Source organism: Drosophila kikkawai, chromosome X (genome assembly GCF_030179895.1).
Source record: "Drosophila kikkawai strain 14028-0561.14 chromosome X, DkikHiC1v2, whole genome shotgun sequence".
Classification (NCBI taxonomy): Eukaryota; Metazoa; Arthropoda; class Insecta; order Diptera; family Drosophilidae; genus Drosophila; species Drosophila kikkawai.
The window spans coordinates 28391303-28409658 of record NC_091733.1 but is presented as its reverse complement, the minus strand read 5'-3'; the positions used below and the strand labels follow the sequence as shown (position 1 = coordinate 28409658).

Here is an 18356-nt window from a genome sequence, read left to right as displayed (position 1 = left end):
AAAAATTTTATTTAAACAAAATTTAAGTTTTGTATTCAGATTGATTAAATTAAAAAATACTAGCACAGAACAGCTTTCCGAATTTAAATTAATGCATTTTTGGCTTAGTTATTTAATTTTTAAGATTTAATTTTTCCAAAAATTATTATTTATATTTTAGATTAATAGAGGGTATTATTATTTCATTCAGAAGCTAAAAACACATTGAATGAGTCATTTCCGACCCTATAAATCATATATATTCTTGATCAGCATCAACAGCCGAATCGATCTAGCCATCTCTGCTTGAAATTTAAATTCTAAAATTTTTAAAACTTTTTTTAAGGGATTAAAATATTAAATAATGTCCGAAAAATGTACCAAAAATTTTATTTTAAAAGAAATTTTAATTTTGTTTGCAGATTTATTACCTTCAAAAAAACTAGCACAGAACTGCTTTCCGAATTAAAATTAATGCATTTTTGGATTAGTTATTAAATTTTAAATATCTTTGATTAGTTTAATATTAGCATTTAAAAATATAGATCCTGGCTAGAAACCTGGCACCATATATAGCATATATCCTTGATTTCCGGATATTATAACTGACTATACGCAGCTGCAAATTGTTTATTTAAATATTATTATTATGCAGTTGCGTCATGGGATTAATTAACTATAAAACGATTTCGATTTTCACAGAGATTATGGGTTTTGCCTAATTGGAATCGATCGGATCGATGGATGAGTTTTGAGGTGAAAGGTTCTCCGACTCGTTATGTTTCTTGAATTTGGAATAAGACCCAAATCAAATCTCCTCCTCGATGCGGAAGCATTAAGCGATTTGTTTGCCATAAACAATTGCAATCAATTATCAATGAATGAATGGACTAAAAGCATTCATCAATCTTGAGTTTATTTTTGTTCCTACTTAAGCTCCCCCACGCAAAATATAATATATATATGTAAATGTATATATCAAGGTCAGCCTAAAAGTGGGCTATTGGATCAATAGATTTTAACTACGATTTAACTTAGGCCCTGAAAGTTATGCTATAAAAAGTTTAAGAAAAGAAAACTAAAATTTCGTATGTCTTTTCTTTAGTTTTTTTTTTTATTGTTTTCTTTTTGTTTTTTATTTAGGATTTTTTTTATACAATAACTTAACATTTTGTTGGTTTTTTTTTTAATAGTTTTTACTTTTCTTTTTGGAATCGGAAATTTACAATATTAAATATTGATTTTATTGCTGCTCCTGTTTTTTTTTTTTTTAATATTTTATTTTAGCGGATTTTGGAATTTTTGACCTTAGTTTTGGTTGAAACAATATTGCTATATATCTGTGTGTGAGTGTATGTATATATATATTTTTTATTTATATATTTTTTTTAGGCTTATCAAATGCAGCACATTGATGCTTAGGCTGTAGTTGGGTGTAGTGTGTGATTGGTGTATGTTGAGAGAGTGTGTTTGGTGTGTTTGTGTGTGGCGGTCCATTTCGGTGTTCACTTTTTCTTACTGGTTGAATTTCCTTGCTTTTGTTTTGCTATTTGGTTGCTTTGTTGTACCTCGCTTTGCTTTAATTTACCTGCTTCCATTACCTATTTTGCTTGCATAACGTTTCTGATTTACTATATTTCTTTTTGCCGAAAAAAAAACAATGAAAATCAAATCAAATACTGAGGGTGCAAGAGGTGGTGCTTAACTAAAAAAAAAAACCAAAAAACGGTGGTTCTTCCCTCTCATCTATATATTTCCAGGCCTCTATCTTGCATTGATTACTGCTGTCCTTTTGCCATATTTTCAGCACCGCTTCTTCCTCTAAGTTGTCTTTGATCAATCCATGCTACTATTTTTTTTATTTTATCCTTTTAATTTTTATTTTTTTACTCATGTATATAATGATAAAAAATAATTGTTCATTATTTTATTTAGCCTTAGAAAAATGTTGGGTTGTTGAGTTTTTTTTATTACCTTTTGAATTTTTCCTTTATTATTGCCTCAAACATTCATTCCATTTCGATCATATATAATAATATATAGTATATATGCGTATGCGTGTGTTTTTGTATATGTACGTGTACGTGTGTGTGTGTATATTTTGTTTAAGGTTTAACATTTAATTTACTTTCATCATCATCATCATCATCATCGTCATATAAATAAAAATAAATACATTATTCTTTATGTTCAAATTTTCTTTTTTTTTGTTGTCCAGTGTCGTCATTTTTTTTTTTTTTATCTCTGAAGCCGCACTAAATTTTATATATATATTTATATATATATATAATTACAAAAAAATTGGTTTTTATTTTTTTTTTTAAGGTCGAGAAAAAAAATATAAGAAACAGCGGGGAGAGACTACAAAATTAATAATAATAATTGGTGAATTGCAGTTAGCTTGTCTCGGCTTCCCAGAGACTATGTATATATATATATAATTGTATATATATAAAACAATCGCCGTTTGTAAAAAGTGTGTGTACTTTTAATTTACAATTCAAATTTTGGATTTTCTCTCTTTCTGCTTCTATTTTGGCTCTCTTTCTTCTTTATCCTCTTGCTTTGCTGTTTTTCTTTCTTCCCAGAGAGCTTGTTTGCTTGGTTTTTCCGCGTTTTATGTTTTGTTTTCGTTAGTTTTTTTTTTGTTCATTTTTCTTTTTTTGGTTTTTTTTTTTCGTTTTTGCAAAAAGCAAAAGCAAAAGCGATTTATGCGGCTTGAAAAATATCAACAGCTTCTCGGCTCCATATTTCGAAATCGTTTATCCACAAAAAAAAACACAAAAAAAGAACGAAAAAAAAAATTACAATAATTATAAATTTAAAAACGAAACGAAATATGGAACAGCCGGAAAAATAACCCCCCATTTCGTTTGTTTTTTCCCCCACCTTCCGTTGAATTATTGAAGGACACAGCAGCCCTTCTTCTTGCTCTTCTTCTCATCGATGACCACATGACTAGCGGAGATGGGTCCCGGCACCACCTGTTTGGACACCTGTCCCAGTGAGGTGACACCATTGTTGTTGCCACCACCGCCGCCGCCGCCGCTGTTCAGCTGATCAGACGCCTTGCCCGCCTTTCCGGCGCCAGCGTCGGCAGAGGCATGGGAATTTGTACCATTTTGTGCTGTTGCTAGATTCTGCGAGAGCTGTAATTATAATAATTAATTTGTTATCAATATTTAATTAGGTTTCGAACTAAGCTCACATTGGTTTTGGTCACGCTCTCTCCGATCGCCACTCCTCCACCATTGCAATTGTCATCCGCATGTGCTGTGCTCCCGTTGCCAATGGTACGATCCTCTGTGGGTGTGATGGGCTGGCCGCCTATAAAAAATTTTATAAATATTTATTATATAATAAATTAAGAAATTAAACCTATTCTGGTAATTAGAATATCTTAGACTCTTATTAAATAAAATATATTATATACATTTCTCTGATCTTATGGGTATTCTCATCCATAGACCACAAATATTTCCCACAAGCAACAAAACAATGCCTTATTACTGTCATAAATGACCACAACTTTATCACATGAAATTACTTTATAGCAAAAAAAAAACGATATTGTTTATATTGCATGGGGAAATATAGTAGTCTTGTAGCAATATTGCAGGCTTAATTGCTTTAACTGATAACAGTGTAAATATTACTTCATTTAAAGGCAATAAAAGGTAGAAATAGCAATCATTAACACTGATTTCCACAGACTTTCAATGATAATAAAATATTTTTTAAAATTATTTTATTCTTTTATTTTTATGTTATTGCAATCTCAAAGAAAAAAGAAAAAAACTCACCTCTGATCATACTGACAATCTCGTCAGCCTCTCGTGAGAGATCACCACCGGGACGAAAGGGATTATCCCAGCCAGAATCGGTGCTGCTTAAACAAAAAGAAAATCAATAGAATTACTTTGTTATAATCGGATATTATCCTTAAGAAAAACCAACCTCTGCTGGCGATCGTAAGCCCCTCCCAGGCCAAGTGTCTGCTGTTGCATCATCCCCGTCGCTGCCGTCGTGGACATTGTTGGGTATAGGTCGAGGTCGTTACTGTTGTAGGGATAGCCGTCACCGGCTAAAGAGTCGTCCGGCAAATAGTCCGGCTGCTGTGGCTGGCTGCTTTCGTAAATGGAGACGCGTACTATTGAACGCTCTGATCTGAAAAAGGAAAATCGAATTAGAGAACATGTTCTAAGCACAATTATTATTATTATTTTTGTGTGTGTTTGAACTTAAATCACGCATCGGCGCATGTGACCTTAAAATAGCTTAGCAACTGCGTCATCTCTAGCCCGAGGAGGAGAGCCACCTCAATGTCAATTAAATTAAGTCATTTGCCAATTGGCTTTTCAGCAAGCACACAAAAAAAAAATTAAAATAAAACAAAGCAAAACCAATTGATGGAAAAGCCCCTCAGCAACTTTCTCGATTTGGCCAAAACAGTGGCTAGGCTATTGACCACATTGCGAATCCCCGGATTCCGATTTGGACTTGACATTTGGAGTAGGATTTTGGTAATGGAGGGAAACCAGTTTAGTTTTTAACTCAATCTTCTCCGAATCCCGAGATGGGGGCCTGAATGACAAACGATCTGATATATTCTTCGATTTTTTCATCGATTTTCAATCCAAACCCCAGCCCGTTTATTTGTATTACATGTTTAGAGAAATTTGTTATATTTTTCTTCGATATTTATTATATTTTTTCGATGGTTATTACGTTTTTTTCGATATTTATTATATTTTTTTCGATATTTATTATATTTTTTCGATACTTTATATATATTTTTCGATATTTATTTTATTTATTTTTTTATATTTATTTATTTTTTTATATATATTTATTTTTTTTATATTTATTTATTTTTTTTTTTCGATATTTCTTAACTGCACGAAACACACATTTTAAAGGTCACTATAGAGGCATCACAAAATTTAACATCTGATATAAATCCTAGTGTTCCACATTTTTTTTCTTTTTCTGCTATTTTTGGTATAAAATATATTTGGGAAAGCTATTTGGACCATTTGTTAGTTTCCCGAAATATACAAGGCCATATTTCTTGGGCCTTTAAAGATCTGTGTGTTTCTCCAAACAGAATTTATAGTTTCTGGAATGTTTTTCGGTAAAAGAATATTAACAAAAGGGAGGAGAGAGACGTGCGCCAAAGAATTCTTGAATAAACAAATTGGAATTTAAGTTTCCTCGTGTGTGTTTCAAGAGTTTTTAAAAAGTATTTAAATAGTTATTGGTTTAACAAATAATTTGATCAAGTTTTAAGTCAACGTAAATATTAATTAAAGTTATAAAACCTTAAAAAATATTTAAGAAGCACTATTTAAGCTAAAACCATTTTTAAATTAAAATTGAATTTATTTTTAGTTTATTTGGCAAAAAAAAACCTGTGTAGTCTGGAAATCCATGGGATTTTATGGCGCACTTTTTTATCTGTATATTTTATAACTGGTTTACGCCGATCGATGACTTCATTTATGGCCCGTATCGGATTGTGTGTGAAAAGCCTGAGATTTACTGAGCCGAAACGTACTGTATATGATCTAAGAATGGGGAATGGGAATGTGAATGCCAGATTTAGTTTATAAGAACTTAATCTCCCAGGGGGAACAACAACAACTACAACAACGACATCCATTCACTTCCTACAGCCTCTATCTTTCGTTCATCTCTCTCTCTAGGGTTTTTTTTTTCTTTTATTATGGCCATTGTCCCCAGAACTTTGAACCCTGAAAACCTGTCCAAAAAAAAAAAGAGAACCCAACAAGTAGCGAATAAATAATATAGAGAGCCTAACATCGGCGGAATCACACACAACCAACGACTATATAAAAAGCCCCCTACTACTTTTTATCTGTTTACATTTCAAATACACTTCATAACTCAGTCTGTGTGTTGTTGATTTTGTTGTTATTATTATTATTGAGCATGTGAAGATTACGTCATGTGCCGAAATTGATATGCGGAATGGAAACAACAACAAACAAGTACAAGTACAAGTGGAACAAGAACAAGAACAAGAGTTACAAGCTCAAAAACAAGTTTTAAAGATATAAAAAAAAGAAACCTATATGTGTCTTCACTTTGTTTTTGGACTTCAAACATTTTGTTAAGGTTTTTTTTAATGCCCTTGCTAAATGATGTAAGGAAAGTAAAGAAGATAATACCCTATAGCAGTTTGATATTATAAAAACAAAACTTAAATTATTATTATATGATTTAATATTTTGTTTTAATATTTTAAAGTTTTTTAATATAAGGATTTCTATTATAATTACACATTTAGCACATTTTCTTTATTTTTTAAAAATCATTTTTATAGTTAAAAAATATAATTTTCTCACTCTGGAAATTTATATTATAAATAAAATTAAAATTATATTAAAAATGTCCTTCTTAAATAGAAATACTATAAGGAATCAGTGTACAAAATATTAACGAAAATATCTATATAAAAAAGACCTCTGTAAGGGCATAGAAATGTCGCCTTTTTGAAGTTTAATTTTTTATAACTCGGCAAAGCTTGTTATAAAGAAGTGGAAAAGTTTAAAGATTTAAACACCAACTCATAAGCACGATCTCAAGTGCCCCAGCAAATTGAACAACTAAAAAAGATGAGAAAATTAAAGGCAATCAAAGAAGGAAAAAAAAAACAAGAGAAAAACTTGTTGCCATTACGATGAAGTTTGGAGGTGGAGGAGATGCTTTTTGAAGAAGCTGGTGCAGCCGGAGAGAACGTGTAGATGATGGGAGGAACATGAACTGTAAATGGGAAACAGAAACCGAAACAGAAACACAAGTGGAAGAAGCAGCAGCAGCATCAGCTGCGAGAAATGCCGCGATGAGCGCATCAATTTTGTTTGCCGCCAACGCTCCAAATAGTGAGGCTTAACCTGGCAGGAAATCCGCCAAAAAATAGCTTGATTTTCAGGTGTAAAATATTGTAATTTGCTGAATTCTCCTACTTTTATAAGAATTTTTTCATAAATTTTCACATGATCTAAGGCTCCATATATTTAAAAAAAATATTTAATTAATTAAAGATATTTTTTTTAGTTAATATAAACAGTATCAAAACAGTTAAGCTAGATTCTAGCTACATTTACATGACAACACTGTTTTCTCTTTTTTTTTTTTTTTGGCGACTGCGACGCCGGCAGCGCTGTGGCTTTTCAATTAGTTTTGGTTACTGTTTTTTTTTTTGTTCTTGTATTTTTGTTGTTCTTATTTGTTGTATTTTTGGGCACACACGCGAGAGAACTACGTCACGAGGGCAAAGGAAGGAGAAGCAGCAGCCCCAGGGGGGGGGAGTGGGCCGTGCGGGCGAATAAGCGAGCAAGCGGGATGGCCATATGGAGAGGAGAGTGAAAATTAATTTAACAAATTATGCGACCCCACCCGCAAATGTGAACAAAATGTTGAAGAAGAAAAAAACAAAAACAGCAACGGGAAAATTTGCGGAAAATTGGTTTCGTTTTTTGTTGCTTTCGTTTGCACTTGAAAACGTCAAACATTGAGGGGAAGAGAGCAAGTGAAAGAGCGGGAGAAAGATAGAGAGAGGGGAAACTGCAATACGGCGTTGATTTGTTTTTATTATTCCAAAATATGCAGAAAGCACACAAACACACACACGCACACCTTTGTATAAATTGTATAATATAAGGCTAATTCATGTACAAACAAGGCGCTATTTTAACCAACACAAACGCACACGCACGACTAAAACACATACAGTAACACACATATTTATTTTAATTGCGTTCAGTGGGATAAGTGCAAGGGGAATGGCAAGGGGGCGAATGGGGGCGGTGTCTTTCTCTCGTTCTCTCTCTCTTTAGGGGCTCTCTTTCGATGCGTGTGCTTCATTATACATTGTATATGTGTGTGTGTGTGTATTATTTTTTGCGATGAACTCACTGAAACAGCAACAACAACAACAAGGAGAACAGCAATTACAAGTGTGCTACTAAAGCTTAAAGCGGTGTGTCAGTATGCGTATGTGTGTGTGTACCAAATAGCACGAATTACTTTCACATTATTTCAGTTGTTTCTTCTTCTTTTCAGCTATTTAATTATATGTATTTCTCTAGTGTTTTCGTCTTTCGTTACCAACCACTTGCTTTCTGGCTCACACCCCCTCTCTTTCACATTCTCACACTCTCTCTCTTCCGCTCTTCCGTTTACTCCGTTAACGGTTAGTTTTTTTCCCTCTCTTTTGTTGGTTAGCGTTTTGCACTTTTTGTTTTCTCAGCCCTATTAGTTTTTTCTATAAATTTCTGCTTAATATATATTTATTACTTATTTTTTTCACGCACTTTTTGTTTTAATTCAGCGCGCGTTTTGCCCTCTCTTTCTGGCAAACAAACAGATAAACAGAAACAAGAAAAAAAATTCGGGTAGCAGGATCTCGCGAAGAAGAGGAAGAGGATTAGAACAGCGCGTAATTTGTTTTTGTGCTTTTAGCGCCCGTTTTGTTGTTTCTTTCTATTTGCGCTCTTCTTTTCTTTTGGAGGCACCGACTTTTGCCTTGAGCCTGCTAAACGGAAACTGAAAACTCAATTTGAATCTCAATCTCAATATCAATCTGAATCCGAATCCGATTGCGAATACGAACCGAAACTCACTGGCGACTGTTTGAGTTTGACGCTGCTGCCGATGCTTGCGGCGCTCGAAAAAGTAAAAGATACAAAACACACACACACACACGCGCGCATATGTTTGCAGGAGCGCGCAAGAGAGCCGAAAGAGAGCTTCGGCTCTCTTGTAAAGTTTAAACGGAGGTGTTGCCACCTGACTCAATTGGGGCAATGGCGGGCTTTTCATTCGATTTGAAAAAGGTGAAGTTGCAAGTTAATATATTAGGGAGAAAATGTAGAAAAAAAAATAATTAAAATATTTGTTTGTTTTTATTATCACAATTATAAGGTTGAGTCAATAATTTCAGTCAATTTAAAAAAAACCTATATAATATAAATTAACTTAAGCCTAAACTTAAAAAAAAAATATATAAAAAAGAAACACATTCAGTTCATAATTAAAACAATTTATATGTTAGTTTTTCCTTTTAGTTTTGTTTATAAATAATGACCATTTCTTGGTAACCTACAATTAAAACTCTTATTTGATTTTTTTATTTTAGTATCTTGTAATTTCACATTTCTAGGAAAATGTTGATAAATGGTTCTTTAAAAAGCACAACTAATACATCATTTTGACAGTAGTGTCGTTGCTAAATTTTCCTGGGTCGATTCATTTATGTCTTCTGCGTGTGATTTACACACCGTAATGTTTTAATTTTCCACAAGGAAAACACCAAAATGCACAAAGAACAATTAACATTTCGGTTTTAATGAGCTTCTTTTTCCTTTTCTTTTCCCTGTTTCTTTTCATTTTTAATGTGCTCCAGACAGACAGACGCACTATTTATCTTTTGTCATGCCTTTATTGCGATCTATTTTCGTACGAAACAAAAACATTTCCAAATTTCTCATTTCGCGCGTTTCCTGGCCTCTTCTACCAACAACATTTTTATTTCGCATTTTCGGCCAAACAAACGAAAACGAAAACAAACACAGAACAAAACAGCCGGCAGGCAAGGCAATTTGTGCTTTTGTATGCCGATTTTTGGCAGCTGTTAGAGAAATTACACTTGTCAACAAAGCTTTAGTCACGGGTATTTTCTTTAAGATAATTTTTGAGGCTATTCACAAGCTTAAAATAAAAATACATATTTAAATAAATTTATATTTTAGGAAAAACGTAGATAAATATTTGCCATATTCTGTTATTGACTTTGTGTGGGCCAGTGTTATTTGCGTATTTGCGAGCCAGCATCCAGTTGTAAGAGCGCGCTAATAAATGCGCAATAGAAAATCGTAAGCAGCAACAACAACAAAAGCTATCACATACATATGTATGTATGTAATGGCAAAAGTGGCAAAAAGGCGGAAAAACATAAAACGTGAAACGCGAAACAGGAAAACGGGCAAACAAACAAAACGTAAATGCGCCACATCTGGCAACGTCGTCAACAAACATGACATCACTTTTTTTGCGCACTCACCACAGTAATTGGGAGTGGGAGGGGGACAGGGCGAGGCGAGGCAAGGCGGGAGAGGCGAAATGATAAGAGACTTTTTCGCAAAGCCAATTTCTCTTTAATACAAGCACTCTCTTTGTCTCTCTCTCTTTCACTTGTTATACACAAGCAACGGACCAAAAATAAAATAATAACAAAAAAAAAAGGAAGCCCAAAAACCCAAAACGAAGAGCGAAACACGGAAAAACATAAACACGTAACCACACACACACATAAAGGTAAAAATGGGGAAGCTGCTGGAAATAGATAAAAGGGGAGACGAAAGGTAAAGGTGGCTATAGAACAGAGGGGAGAATCACACACAAACACACACAAACAGGGTTGCCACCTGAAAATCGGGGTCCCCACTTCTATTGTTGTCAAAATAGTTGAAAAACAAAAAAACGAGCGGACAAAAAGGAGAAATAAAAACACAAAACACGGTGGCAAGGCAAATATTTGGAACGCTCATCACATGCACATACACACCTGCGGTCAGCCGAATAGCACACTACGAAAAATAGATATATACACACATATACACACATTGCAATGCAACAGTTTTGGTGTGAAAATCAAAAATCAAAAATATTTCAAACATTTCTCCACGCGCCTGAAATTGAATTTGGAAAATGTGTGTGCCTGTATCTGCGAAATGCGATAGTAATTAGCCTTAAGGTATTTTCAGTGTTTATTTAATTTGAACGGGAAACATTTTTATATATTTTTTCTTTTTTAAATTGTTATTAAAATAAATTAATAATTTTTAAATAAATGTCATTTTTAGATAATAGGTAGATAAAATGATATTTACATTGTATTTAAATGACTTTTCTTATTATTTATTACCCCTATAAATTAAATTATTTTAAATTCAATAAAACATGAAAATAAATAAATAATACAACATTAACTTGATACAACCCAGTGTTAAAATAGGTTATAGGAACGATCCAATTTAAATATGACAGCATTACTCCAACAGAGTCTAAATTTAGAACTTACTACTCCCGATTAATTCCTGCGCATGATTTCGCACACACCCCACAGCATATATATTTTTGGGCATTAAGTGATCTGAGATTATTTGGCATTTACCAGGGACAGTGATAAGTCCCACTAACAATTGATAACGATTCGCTTCGGACCGAAGATGGATGACGATCGACGTTTTGTGGGTTACTACTACTATATGGCATACTTATAGTATCTCAGCAAATGTTTGCCTTCAAAAACTATATGCCTTTAAGAAACACTACACATTTGGTATGTTGACATTTTGGCCACTTTTCGTTTTCTGCTTTTGAAAAATAATAAAAATTGGCATAGTTCCCAAAAAAAAACCATTTCGATTTTCTTCAATTGACTTGAGAAATGTATATAGAATGAAAACCCCAATGTGGTTTGTCAGAACTAAATAAATATAAAGGAATTTTGTGCAGCGATCTACTACAAATATTTTGCAACTGTATAAATAAATAAATAAACAGCGAAGGAATTGTGTAGATGCGATCATTTTCTAGGTGTTCTATATTGTTATATTGTATAACAGTTTTTCATTGAGTTTAAACTTTAAAGATAAAGAAAAGGTGGTTTTAATTTATGACCATTATCTGTAGACTTAGGGCATTAAATATTTTGGGTTATGACAAAATAAATGCTATAGGTGTTCTATATTGTTATATTGTATAACAGTTTTTCATTGAGTTTAAACTTTAAAGATAAAGAAAAGGTGGTTTTAATTTATGACCATTATCTGTAGACTTATGGCATCAAATATTTTGGGTTATGACAAAATAAATGCTATAGGTGTTTTATATAAAACTTTGTTTATTTTAACAACATTTTCTATGTTTAACTTTGACTATATATGATCGACCCTACAACCATTTTTGGAATTTTAAAGTCTCACCCTTTTTGGACTTGCTAGTTTTTTGCCTGTGCTAAAAGTTAATAATAATTACCGCTGCACAGCAGTAAAAATATTACAAAAAAAAAAGACAATGGCAGCAACAATTACACACGCACTGCTGACCAGCGGCACAATTACTGTTGGCATTACAACAATGTGTGTCTGCCTATGATAATAATTATGCTTATGACAGCGACGATGATGATGATGTTGCTGTTGATGATGATGATGATTATGATGATGGCACCGTACACTGTATGCATGTCAAGTGTGCCGTGGGTACCGGAAAATCAATTGACTGAGTGACAGGCGGACAGTTCGAGATGTACTTTCACAATAGCTTTAGATATAGATATGAGCACGGCCGGCAAGCCCAGCAATACCACTACCGGGCGATCGAATTTCTATAGTTCGAAAAAAAAAAAGATGAGAGGAAAATAAACGGAATCATGTCGAGGTCAGGCTGTTCAATCAGCCTCCTTTCCTTGGTTGCAACACAGAGAGAAATGGTAATGCAAATAATAGATACATTTCTTTTTTAAGAATTTTCTGCCTTAGTGATATTTCTTTTAGTGCTTCTAGATAATCGATGAGAAGTGACAAAAGCCCCCAGATTTCCATTCATTTTCTACCGTTCTTTTTTTTCCCTTCATCTTTTCTTTTCTGTGTTGCGCTAACTGTAAAGAAAGAAAGTTCTACAGCAAGTGTGGCGAGCTCAAAGCTGATGACATCACGGTCTACCGGCAAATTAAAGCTCCCCACATCAAAAAAGAAAACAAAATACTGAAGAAAAGACATAAAAAATGGAAGAAACACACACACGCACACAGCAGAGACTGGTGAACAGAAAAGGTCACAACATGTGTTAAGTCTAATCTGTCCAAAAATGGAATATGCCACCTAGGCGGTTGAATGAAAACCGAAAAAAGAAAAAGGCAATAGACAAGCCAAAACAAATTGTCAGCAAATTTGATTTGATGCCCATTTGACAGCCATAAAAAAAAAAACAACACCTTACAAAAACGACGTGTCAGCTGCTTTGGCCTCCCTTCCAATGCAATTTTTCAAAGCCAAGAGAGAATAGAATAATCCCAAATAACACTTGTTTTCATAAGACCTGAGGGCTTACATTTAATTTCAAGCAATTACCACATTTTTTATTGCTATTTAAAAACAGGAAAATAAAATTTTAAATTTTAAAGGCTCCTAAAAAATTCTAAAACAAAGTTTACCTTTTTAAATATTAAAAAATAACTAATTACAACTAAGGAAAAATCTTCTTCACTTAATTATATATGTATTAACTTTTAATAACACTCGATAATTAACTTTCAAAAGCTTTAAGCTTAGTTAATTGTATAAAAAAACGCTTAAACTATGGTAAATTTCAGGGTTTAAGTTATTATTTTTCCTGATGTTGTTCAACAATAATATTACAAAAGCATACATTTTGTATTTTTTAATTTATAAGATCTTTTAACAAAACATAATAATTAAATAAATCATCCGCTTAGTGCAACAATCGATTTGCGTGCTTTTTTTTATTATCGCCCAAGCTGCAGGCACCAATTCAGTGTAATCGATTACCAGACTTAATGGCGCGCAGCGTGTTATCGGCGAGTTGGTTTCAATTCCAACTAGAACAGCATTTAAGCGCTCGATTCGAATTTCGTGGGTGCGGCACAAAAATGGGGAAATTGGATACGCGCTCGGCCAGAGATACGGATACGTCGCATACGGATACAGATACAGATACACAAAATGCAGCCGAAAAAGATGTGGGTCAACAACCACCGATGAAGTTGACCCACTTATATATATATTTATATATATATATATAAGTATCTGGCTTTAAAATGCACAAACACACACACGAGCACGCCTTGGCTCATTATGTAATAAAACGATGACGATGTTTAACGGCATTCCAGTTAGAACGTCGCCAATGCAGCGCCGGCGCATTAACAACTCCAATTGGAGTCACCTCTTCAATGGTCATGGTGGTGGTGGTGGTGGGAAATGCGAAAAGCAGACGGAGAAGAACCCAAACAAACAAGCCCATCTTCCAATTGAACTGATAACAAGAGAGAGAGAGCGAGAGAGAGCAGGCAGAGTCAAGAGAGAGAGAGAGAGGCGGGGCAGAGGCAAAGATACCCAAAAATGACAAGAGAGAGCGGACAAAATACAGTGGAATCCTTTAAAATGGAAGTCCTTAAAGAAGTTGAATTATAAAAGGATTTCAGAGATACATTTTGGTATTTATAGGATTTTATTTTTTAAGCGTGTTTTTTGTATACTTTGTGTTCTTTTCAATTAATTAAATAAATTCTATTTAAAGAACCAAAATCCCTTTCCACTTCTGAAGCTATAAAAAATGTGTAATTGAAACTAACGAATTTAATTTAATTTCAAAGCAAAAGATATTATCAGGTGATACTTCTCCAAGAAGCTCAACTTGAAATTTAATGATGTTCTCACGCAATGAAAGAATTGCGTTGTGTCTCGTTTTAATTATTTCCGCAATTATTTGCCATTTTGCCATTTCCTTCTATTTTTACGGTGATTCCATTGAATCCCATCCATGTGACCATCAGCAGAGTAGCCACTGTACGCCTTTGGTTAAAGCAAACAAAGTTTTAAAACCAAACTGCTGACTACTGACTTGGAGAACGGTAATTATCGATTTAAAAATTCGTATGTCTCAAGCTTCCTGCCTTTTTTTGGGGTGGGGGAGGTGGTTTTTTTGGAGCGAACTTTCGGGGTTGGGTGACTATGATGAGCAACAGCAGGCACATAGAGAGTTCATTGCATCGCATTTGGGTTGATGAGAACGCTTTTCCAAAGCTGAATTCGCTAGGGGGGATACATAGTATAGAGTAGAGATCAGCCCAGCTCATTTATGGATTGGCCCGGAAAACACGGCCAACTATGAACTATGAACAAAAAAGCCCAACTGCAAACAAAAGTGAAAGCAGCCAAATAGTCATTAGACGGAAGTTTTTTTAATGAGGTAAAAGTAGGCTCTATTCGGGGCATAATACAATTGCACAATCATAAAGAAAAAAAACCCTACAATAAACTGACTACCCAAGATACCAACAGATTGTTACACTGCAAAATGAACACCTTACCTTATAAAATTTATTACAGATTTAAAATTAAATTATAGAACTATTTTTATAGGATTAGTCACAAAGAAAAACTTCTGGGATATCTAAAAAAAACAGGTTTATATTTAATTTCAAAACTTTAATTAATTAAAGACGGAAAAAGTCCGATTATTTATAACTTTTATACTACCAAAATGTTGTTCGTTTGGAATTTTCAGTGTAATTTAATTGGATACAATTTTTTCAGTGTCTGTGGAGGTACTTTACTATTTTTTGTAAGCCTATACCTGACTTGACTACATAATTTATATATAAAATCTCCAGTTCCTGTTGATGAGATGTTAGATTCTTCAACGAAAAGTAATAAACCTGCCTAGATTTGATTACAAATATTTTAAATAATAAAAAACACACACCAATTTAATATAAGTTCTCAAAAGCTGGTTAAAATCTCCCCTTAAGTTACTTTACTAAGATACTTACTCTTCCTGCACTTCGATGCCGCTGTCATCCATATTTCCCTTGGCATAGTCTCCACTGTAACCGCCACCGGCGTGTGGCAAGTGCGACGCCAGCGTCGATGCCAACGGCAGCTGACCAGCAGCAGCGACGGCAGCGGCATCAGGATGATCTCCTCCAGCGGCCGCATCGAAACCAAAGGTAGACTCCACGTGTTCCGATAGAGGAGTTGGCGTCTCAAAGACTAGCGTCTCTACCATGGAGCCCTTCGAGGAGCCAAAGGAGACACTGCAGCAGCCCGAAAGAAGGTAAATAGATGAGGTGAGATGAGAACGGAGAAAAGGGAGAGGAGATGGATAGAGGAGGCCAGGTCAGGGGTCAACTAGAGGCAAGTCTACAGGGTAAATTTCTTCAACTCAACTTAAAAAAAAAAAAAATAGTAATTTATAAACAGGAACAGGAAAGAAAATATAAATACTTATTTTTCATTTTTTATATAGTAAAAGCTCAAGGGATTTTTTTAATTCTCGGTTTTTATATTTGCTCTCATATGATTTTATTTCCTCATAATAATGAAGCTATATAAAAAGATTTAAAAATCAACAGTTTCTATAATTTTATGTTTTTGTTTAATAGATTTATATTAAATTGAAGACCTTGGGGGATTTTAATAGAGATTATAAGGTTCCTATCAATTTGGTAATAAAAAGCGCGTGCTTAACGCTCAATCTTTGAGCTATAGTATTCAAAAACTGTTTATAAACTAAACTTTCTTGTGGATAATAAATCGAAAAGTAATTCTTTTTCAATACCCATCAAGATATAGCAGATATATATATAAATGCTGAAACTTGAACCGATCGATCAAATTGCGTGGCAAAAATGATAACCACAATAAAGGCTGATATAATTATTTTATTCTATACTATATGTTATAGGGTATATTGTAGTATATTTTTTTTTTTTTATTATATAAATAATAAACGGGAGACCTTTTCTTAATCAAAAATAAGATAACTGGTAAATCTTTTTATCGCAATGCAAATTTGATAAGGCAATTAACTAGCTGTTTATTACCCAGTGGAATTTTTTTTTAATATTTTATAAGGCTATAAAAATATGAACTTGAGCAAAATGTTATTAAGAATTTAAAATTGGTTTATAAAAAATATACAAGATTTAAAATGTAAGAAGTTCTTTTCTCTGTGCCAATTACTTCCACTGTAAAAATTAGCAAATTATTATATTAAATATTGTTAAAAATTTGCTAAAAAAAAATATATATAAAAGATTTAAAAAGTAAAAATTCTTTTCTCTATGCCTATTATTTCCACTGTAAAAATTAGCAAATTATTTTCACAGTGCCAAAAATTGCAACTAAGCGAGAGTGAAAGAGAAGGAATAGGAATAAAGGAAATAACGAAAGACATTGAACGGGGTAGGGGCGGGGGCAGTCGTGGGAGTGAGGGAGAGAGAGAGAGAGGGGGGGGGGATAAAAAACGCACCGCTTGAGACCGACGCTTTTGGTGCCCAATTTGCTCAGTTTGCCGGGCTTCTTTTGGGGGCGTGGAAATTTATCGCTCAGATCGCTCGATAGATCCTCGTCGTCAGCTGTTGCCTCTGCCGTCTCTGTTGCTCCCGTTGTTGCTGCAGCTGCTATAGCTGCGTTATTGTTGTTGCTTTTGCTCTTATTCGTATTCGTATGTGTATTGGCATTATTAACGGTGTTTTTAGCACTGACCACAACCATGGCATTGTTGTTGTTGTTCACATTGTTATTTGTTGCTGCTGCTGGCGTTGTTGTTGTTGCCGTTGTATGCACCAGTGGCAGCGACGTCGGCGGCACAGGAGCAGCGACGCCGACAGAGGACGAAGGAGCGCCAGCGGCGGTGACAACAACAATTTCATCGCTCAGCAGACGCGTTCGCTCATCGCAGTCGACGGCGACAGCGACGCCGGCAGTGCCGTTAGACAGCATTGCGGTTGTTGCAGTCGTTCTTCCTCTTTTTCTTCTTGTTGCTTTTATTGTTGTTTCTCTTCTTGATGGTAGAGTTGTTGTTGTTGCAGCAAACAGATTCGGTTTCGCGGCTAACGGGGCATTTCGAAGGGCCAGCATAGGCACAAACACTCACACACACTGCGACACACACTTAACGCTTGATTGAATCTGAATTTCCGCCGCGGTTTTTTTCAGCACGGCAAACAAAAAAAAAAAAAAATAAAACCAAAAAAGAATTTAAAAAACAGCACACGAATATTAACACATTAGCAGAAGTACACACAGATACACGGCGGGGGAACACACGGCGCAAAAAAACAGCAACAAAAAGCGGCGGCGGCGACGTCGGCAGAGGCTGGGCAGCAACTGCAGCGTCGCGTCGGTGACCTGCACTTTTTTTTTTTTTATATTTCACCGAAGTTGGCGCCCTAAAGCGCGTTTATAAATAAATGCAGACGTGCATTTAATAAATCGGACAGCGAGCGCGGCTGTTGCTGTCGCATATATTCATATATCGTTACGTTTCGCGATGAATGGGGGGCACTATGTCTGGACGATGCGGCGTTCTTGGAGGGTAACAACAACAAAAAAAACAGAATACCCAGAGCAGCGAGCGTTGCGACTTGTTTAATTTTTTGTATTCTATCAAATTTTTACGGGTGCTCGCGAAAACAAACGGTAGTGGAGTGTGGCAGTGTGCCAATGTTTCCGTTAAAATTCCCTAATTTCAGCTGGCTATGGGATTTTCTGCTTAACAGGTAGCTTGTCTCACTTAAACACGTAATTGTTGCCTTT

General features: G+C 34.5%; 1 protein-coding gene across 2 annotated transcripts; it reads right to left on the bottom strand.

The window, feature by feature from the left end:
• Positions 1 to 1070: 1070 nt before the first annotated feature.
• On the bottom strand, positions 1071 to 18210 carry LOC108076074 (uncharacterized). 2 transcript variants are annotated; one of them, XM_017168782.3, is made up of 7 exons: positions 18163 to 18210; positions 17068 to 17729; positions 15587 to 15850; positions 3937 to 4146; positions 3783 to 3865; positions 3188 to 3306; positions 1071 to 3128 (listed from the first exon to the last, which is right to left on the bottom strand). In XM_017168782.3, exons 2-7 carry the CDS (start codon positions 17676 to 17678, stop codon positions 2880 to 2882), a joined length of 1536 nt encoding a protein of 511 aa, XP_017024271.1. In that variant the 5' UTR covers positions 17679 to 17729; positions 18163 to 18210; the 3' UTR covers positions 1071 to 2879. The 2 variants fall into 2 exon arrangements, with proteins under 2 accessions (XP_017024271.1, XP_017024272.1); XM_017168783.3 differs by lacking the exons at positions 15587 to 15850; positions 17068 to 17729; positions 18163 to 18210 and adding an exon at positions 8319 to 8611.
• Between the last annotated feature and the right edge of the window lie 146 nt (positions 18211 to 18356).

What these genes read in the sequence shown, in the direction of transcription:
- LOC108076074 (XM_017168782.3), bottom strand. Translation starts at nt 17,678, where the DNA reads ATGCTGGCCCTTCGAAATGCCCCGTTAGCCGCGAAACCGAATCTGTTT. An exon ending in AAAAGCGTCGGTCTCAAGCG is followed by an intron (nt 15,851 to 17,067) that starts GTGCGTTTTTTA and finishes GGGCTGCTGCAG; the next exon opens with TGTCTCCTTTGGCTCCTCGA. An exon ending in AGAGCGTGACCAAAACCAAT is followed by an intron (nt 3,129 to 3,187) that starts GTGAGCTTAGTT and finishes TTATAATTACAG; the next exon opens with CTCTCGCAGAATCTAGCAAC.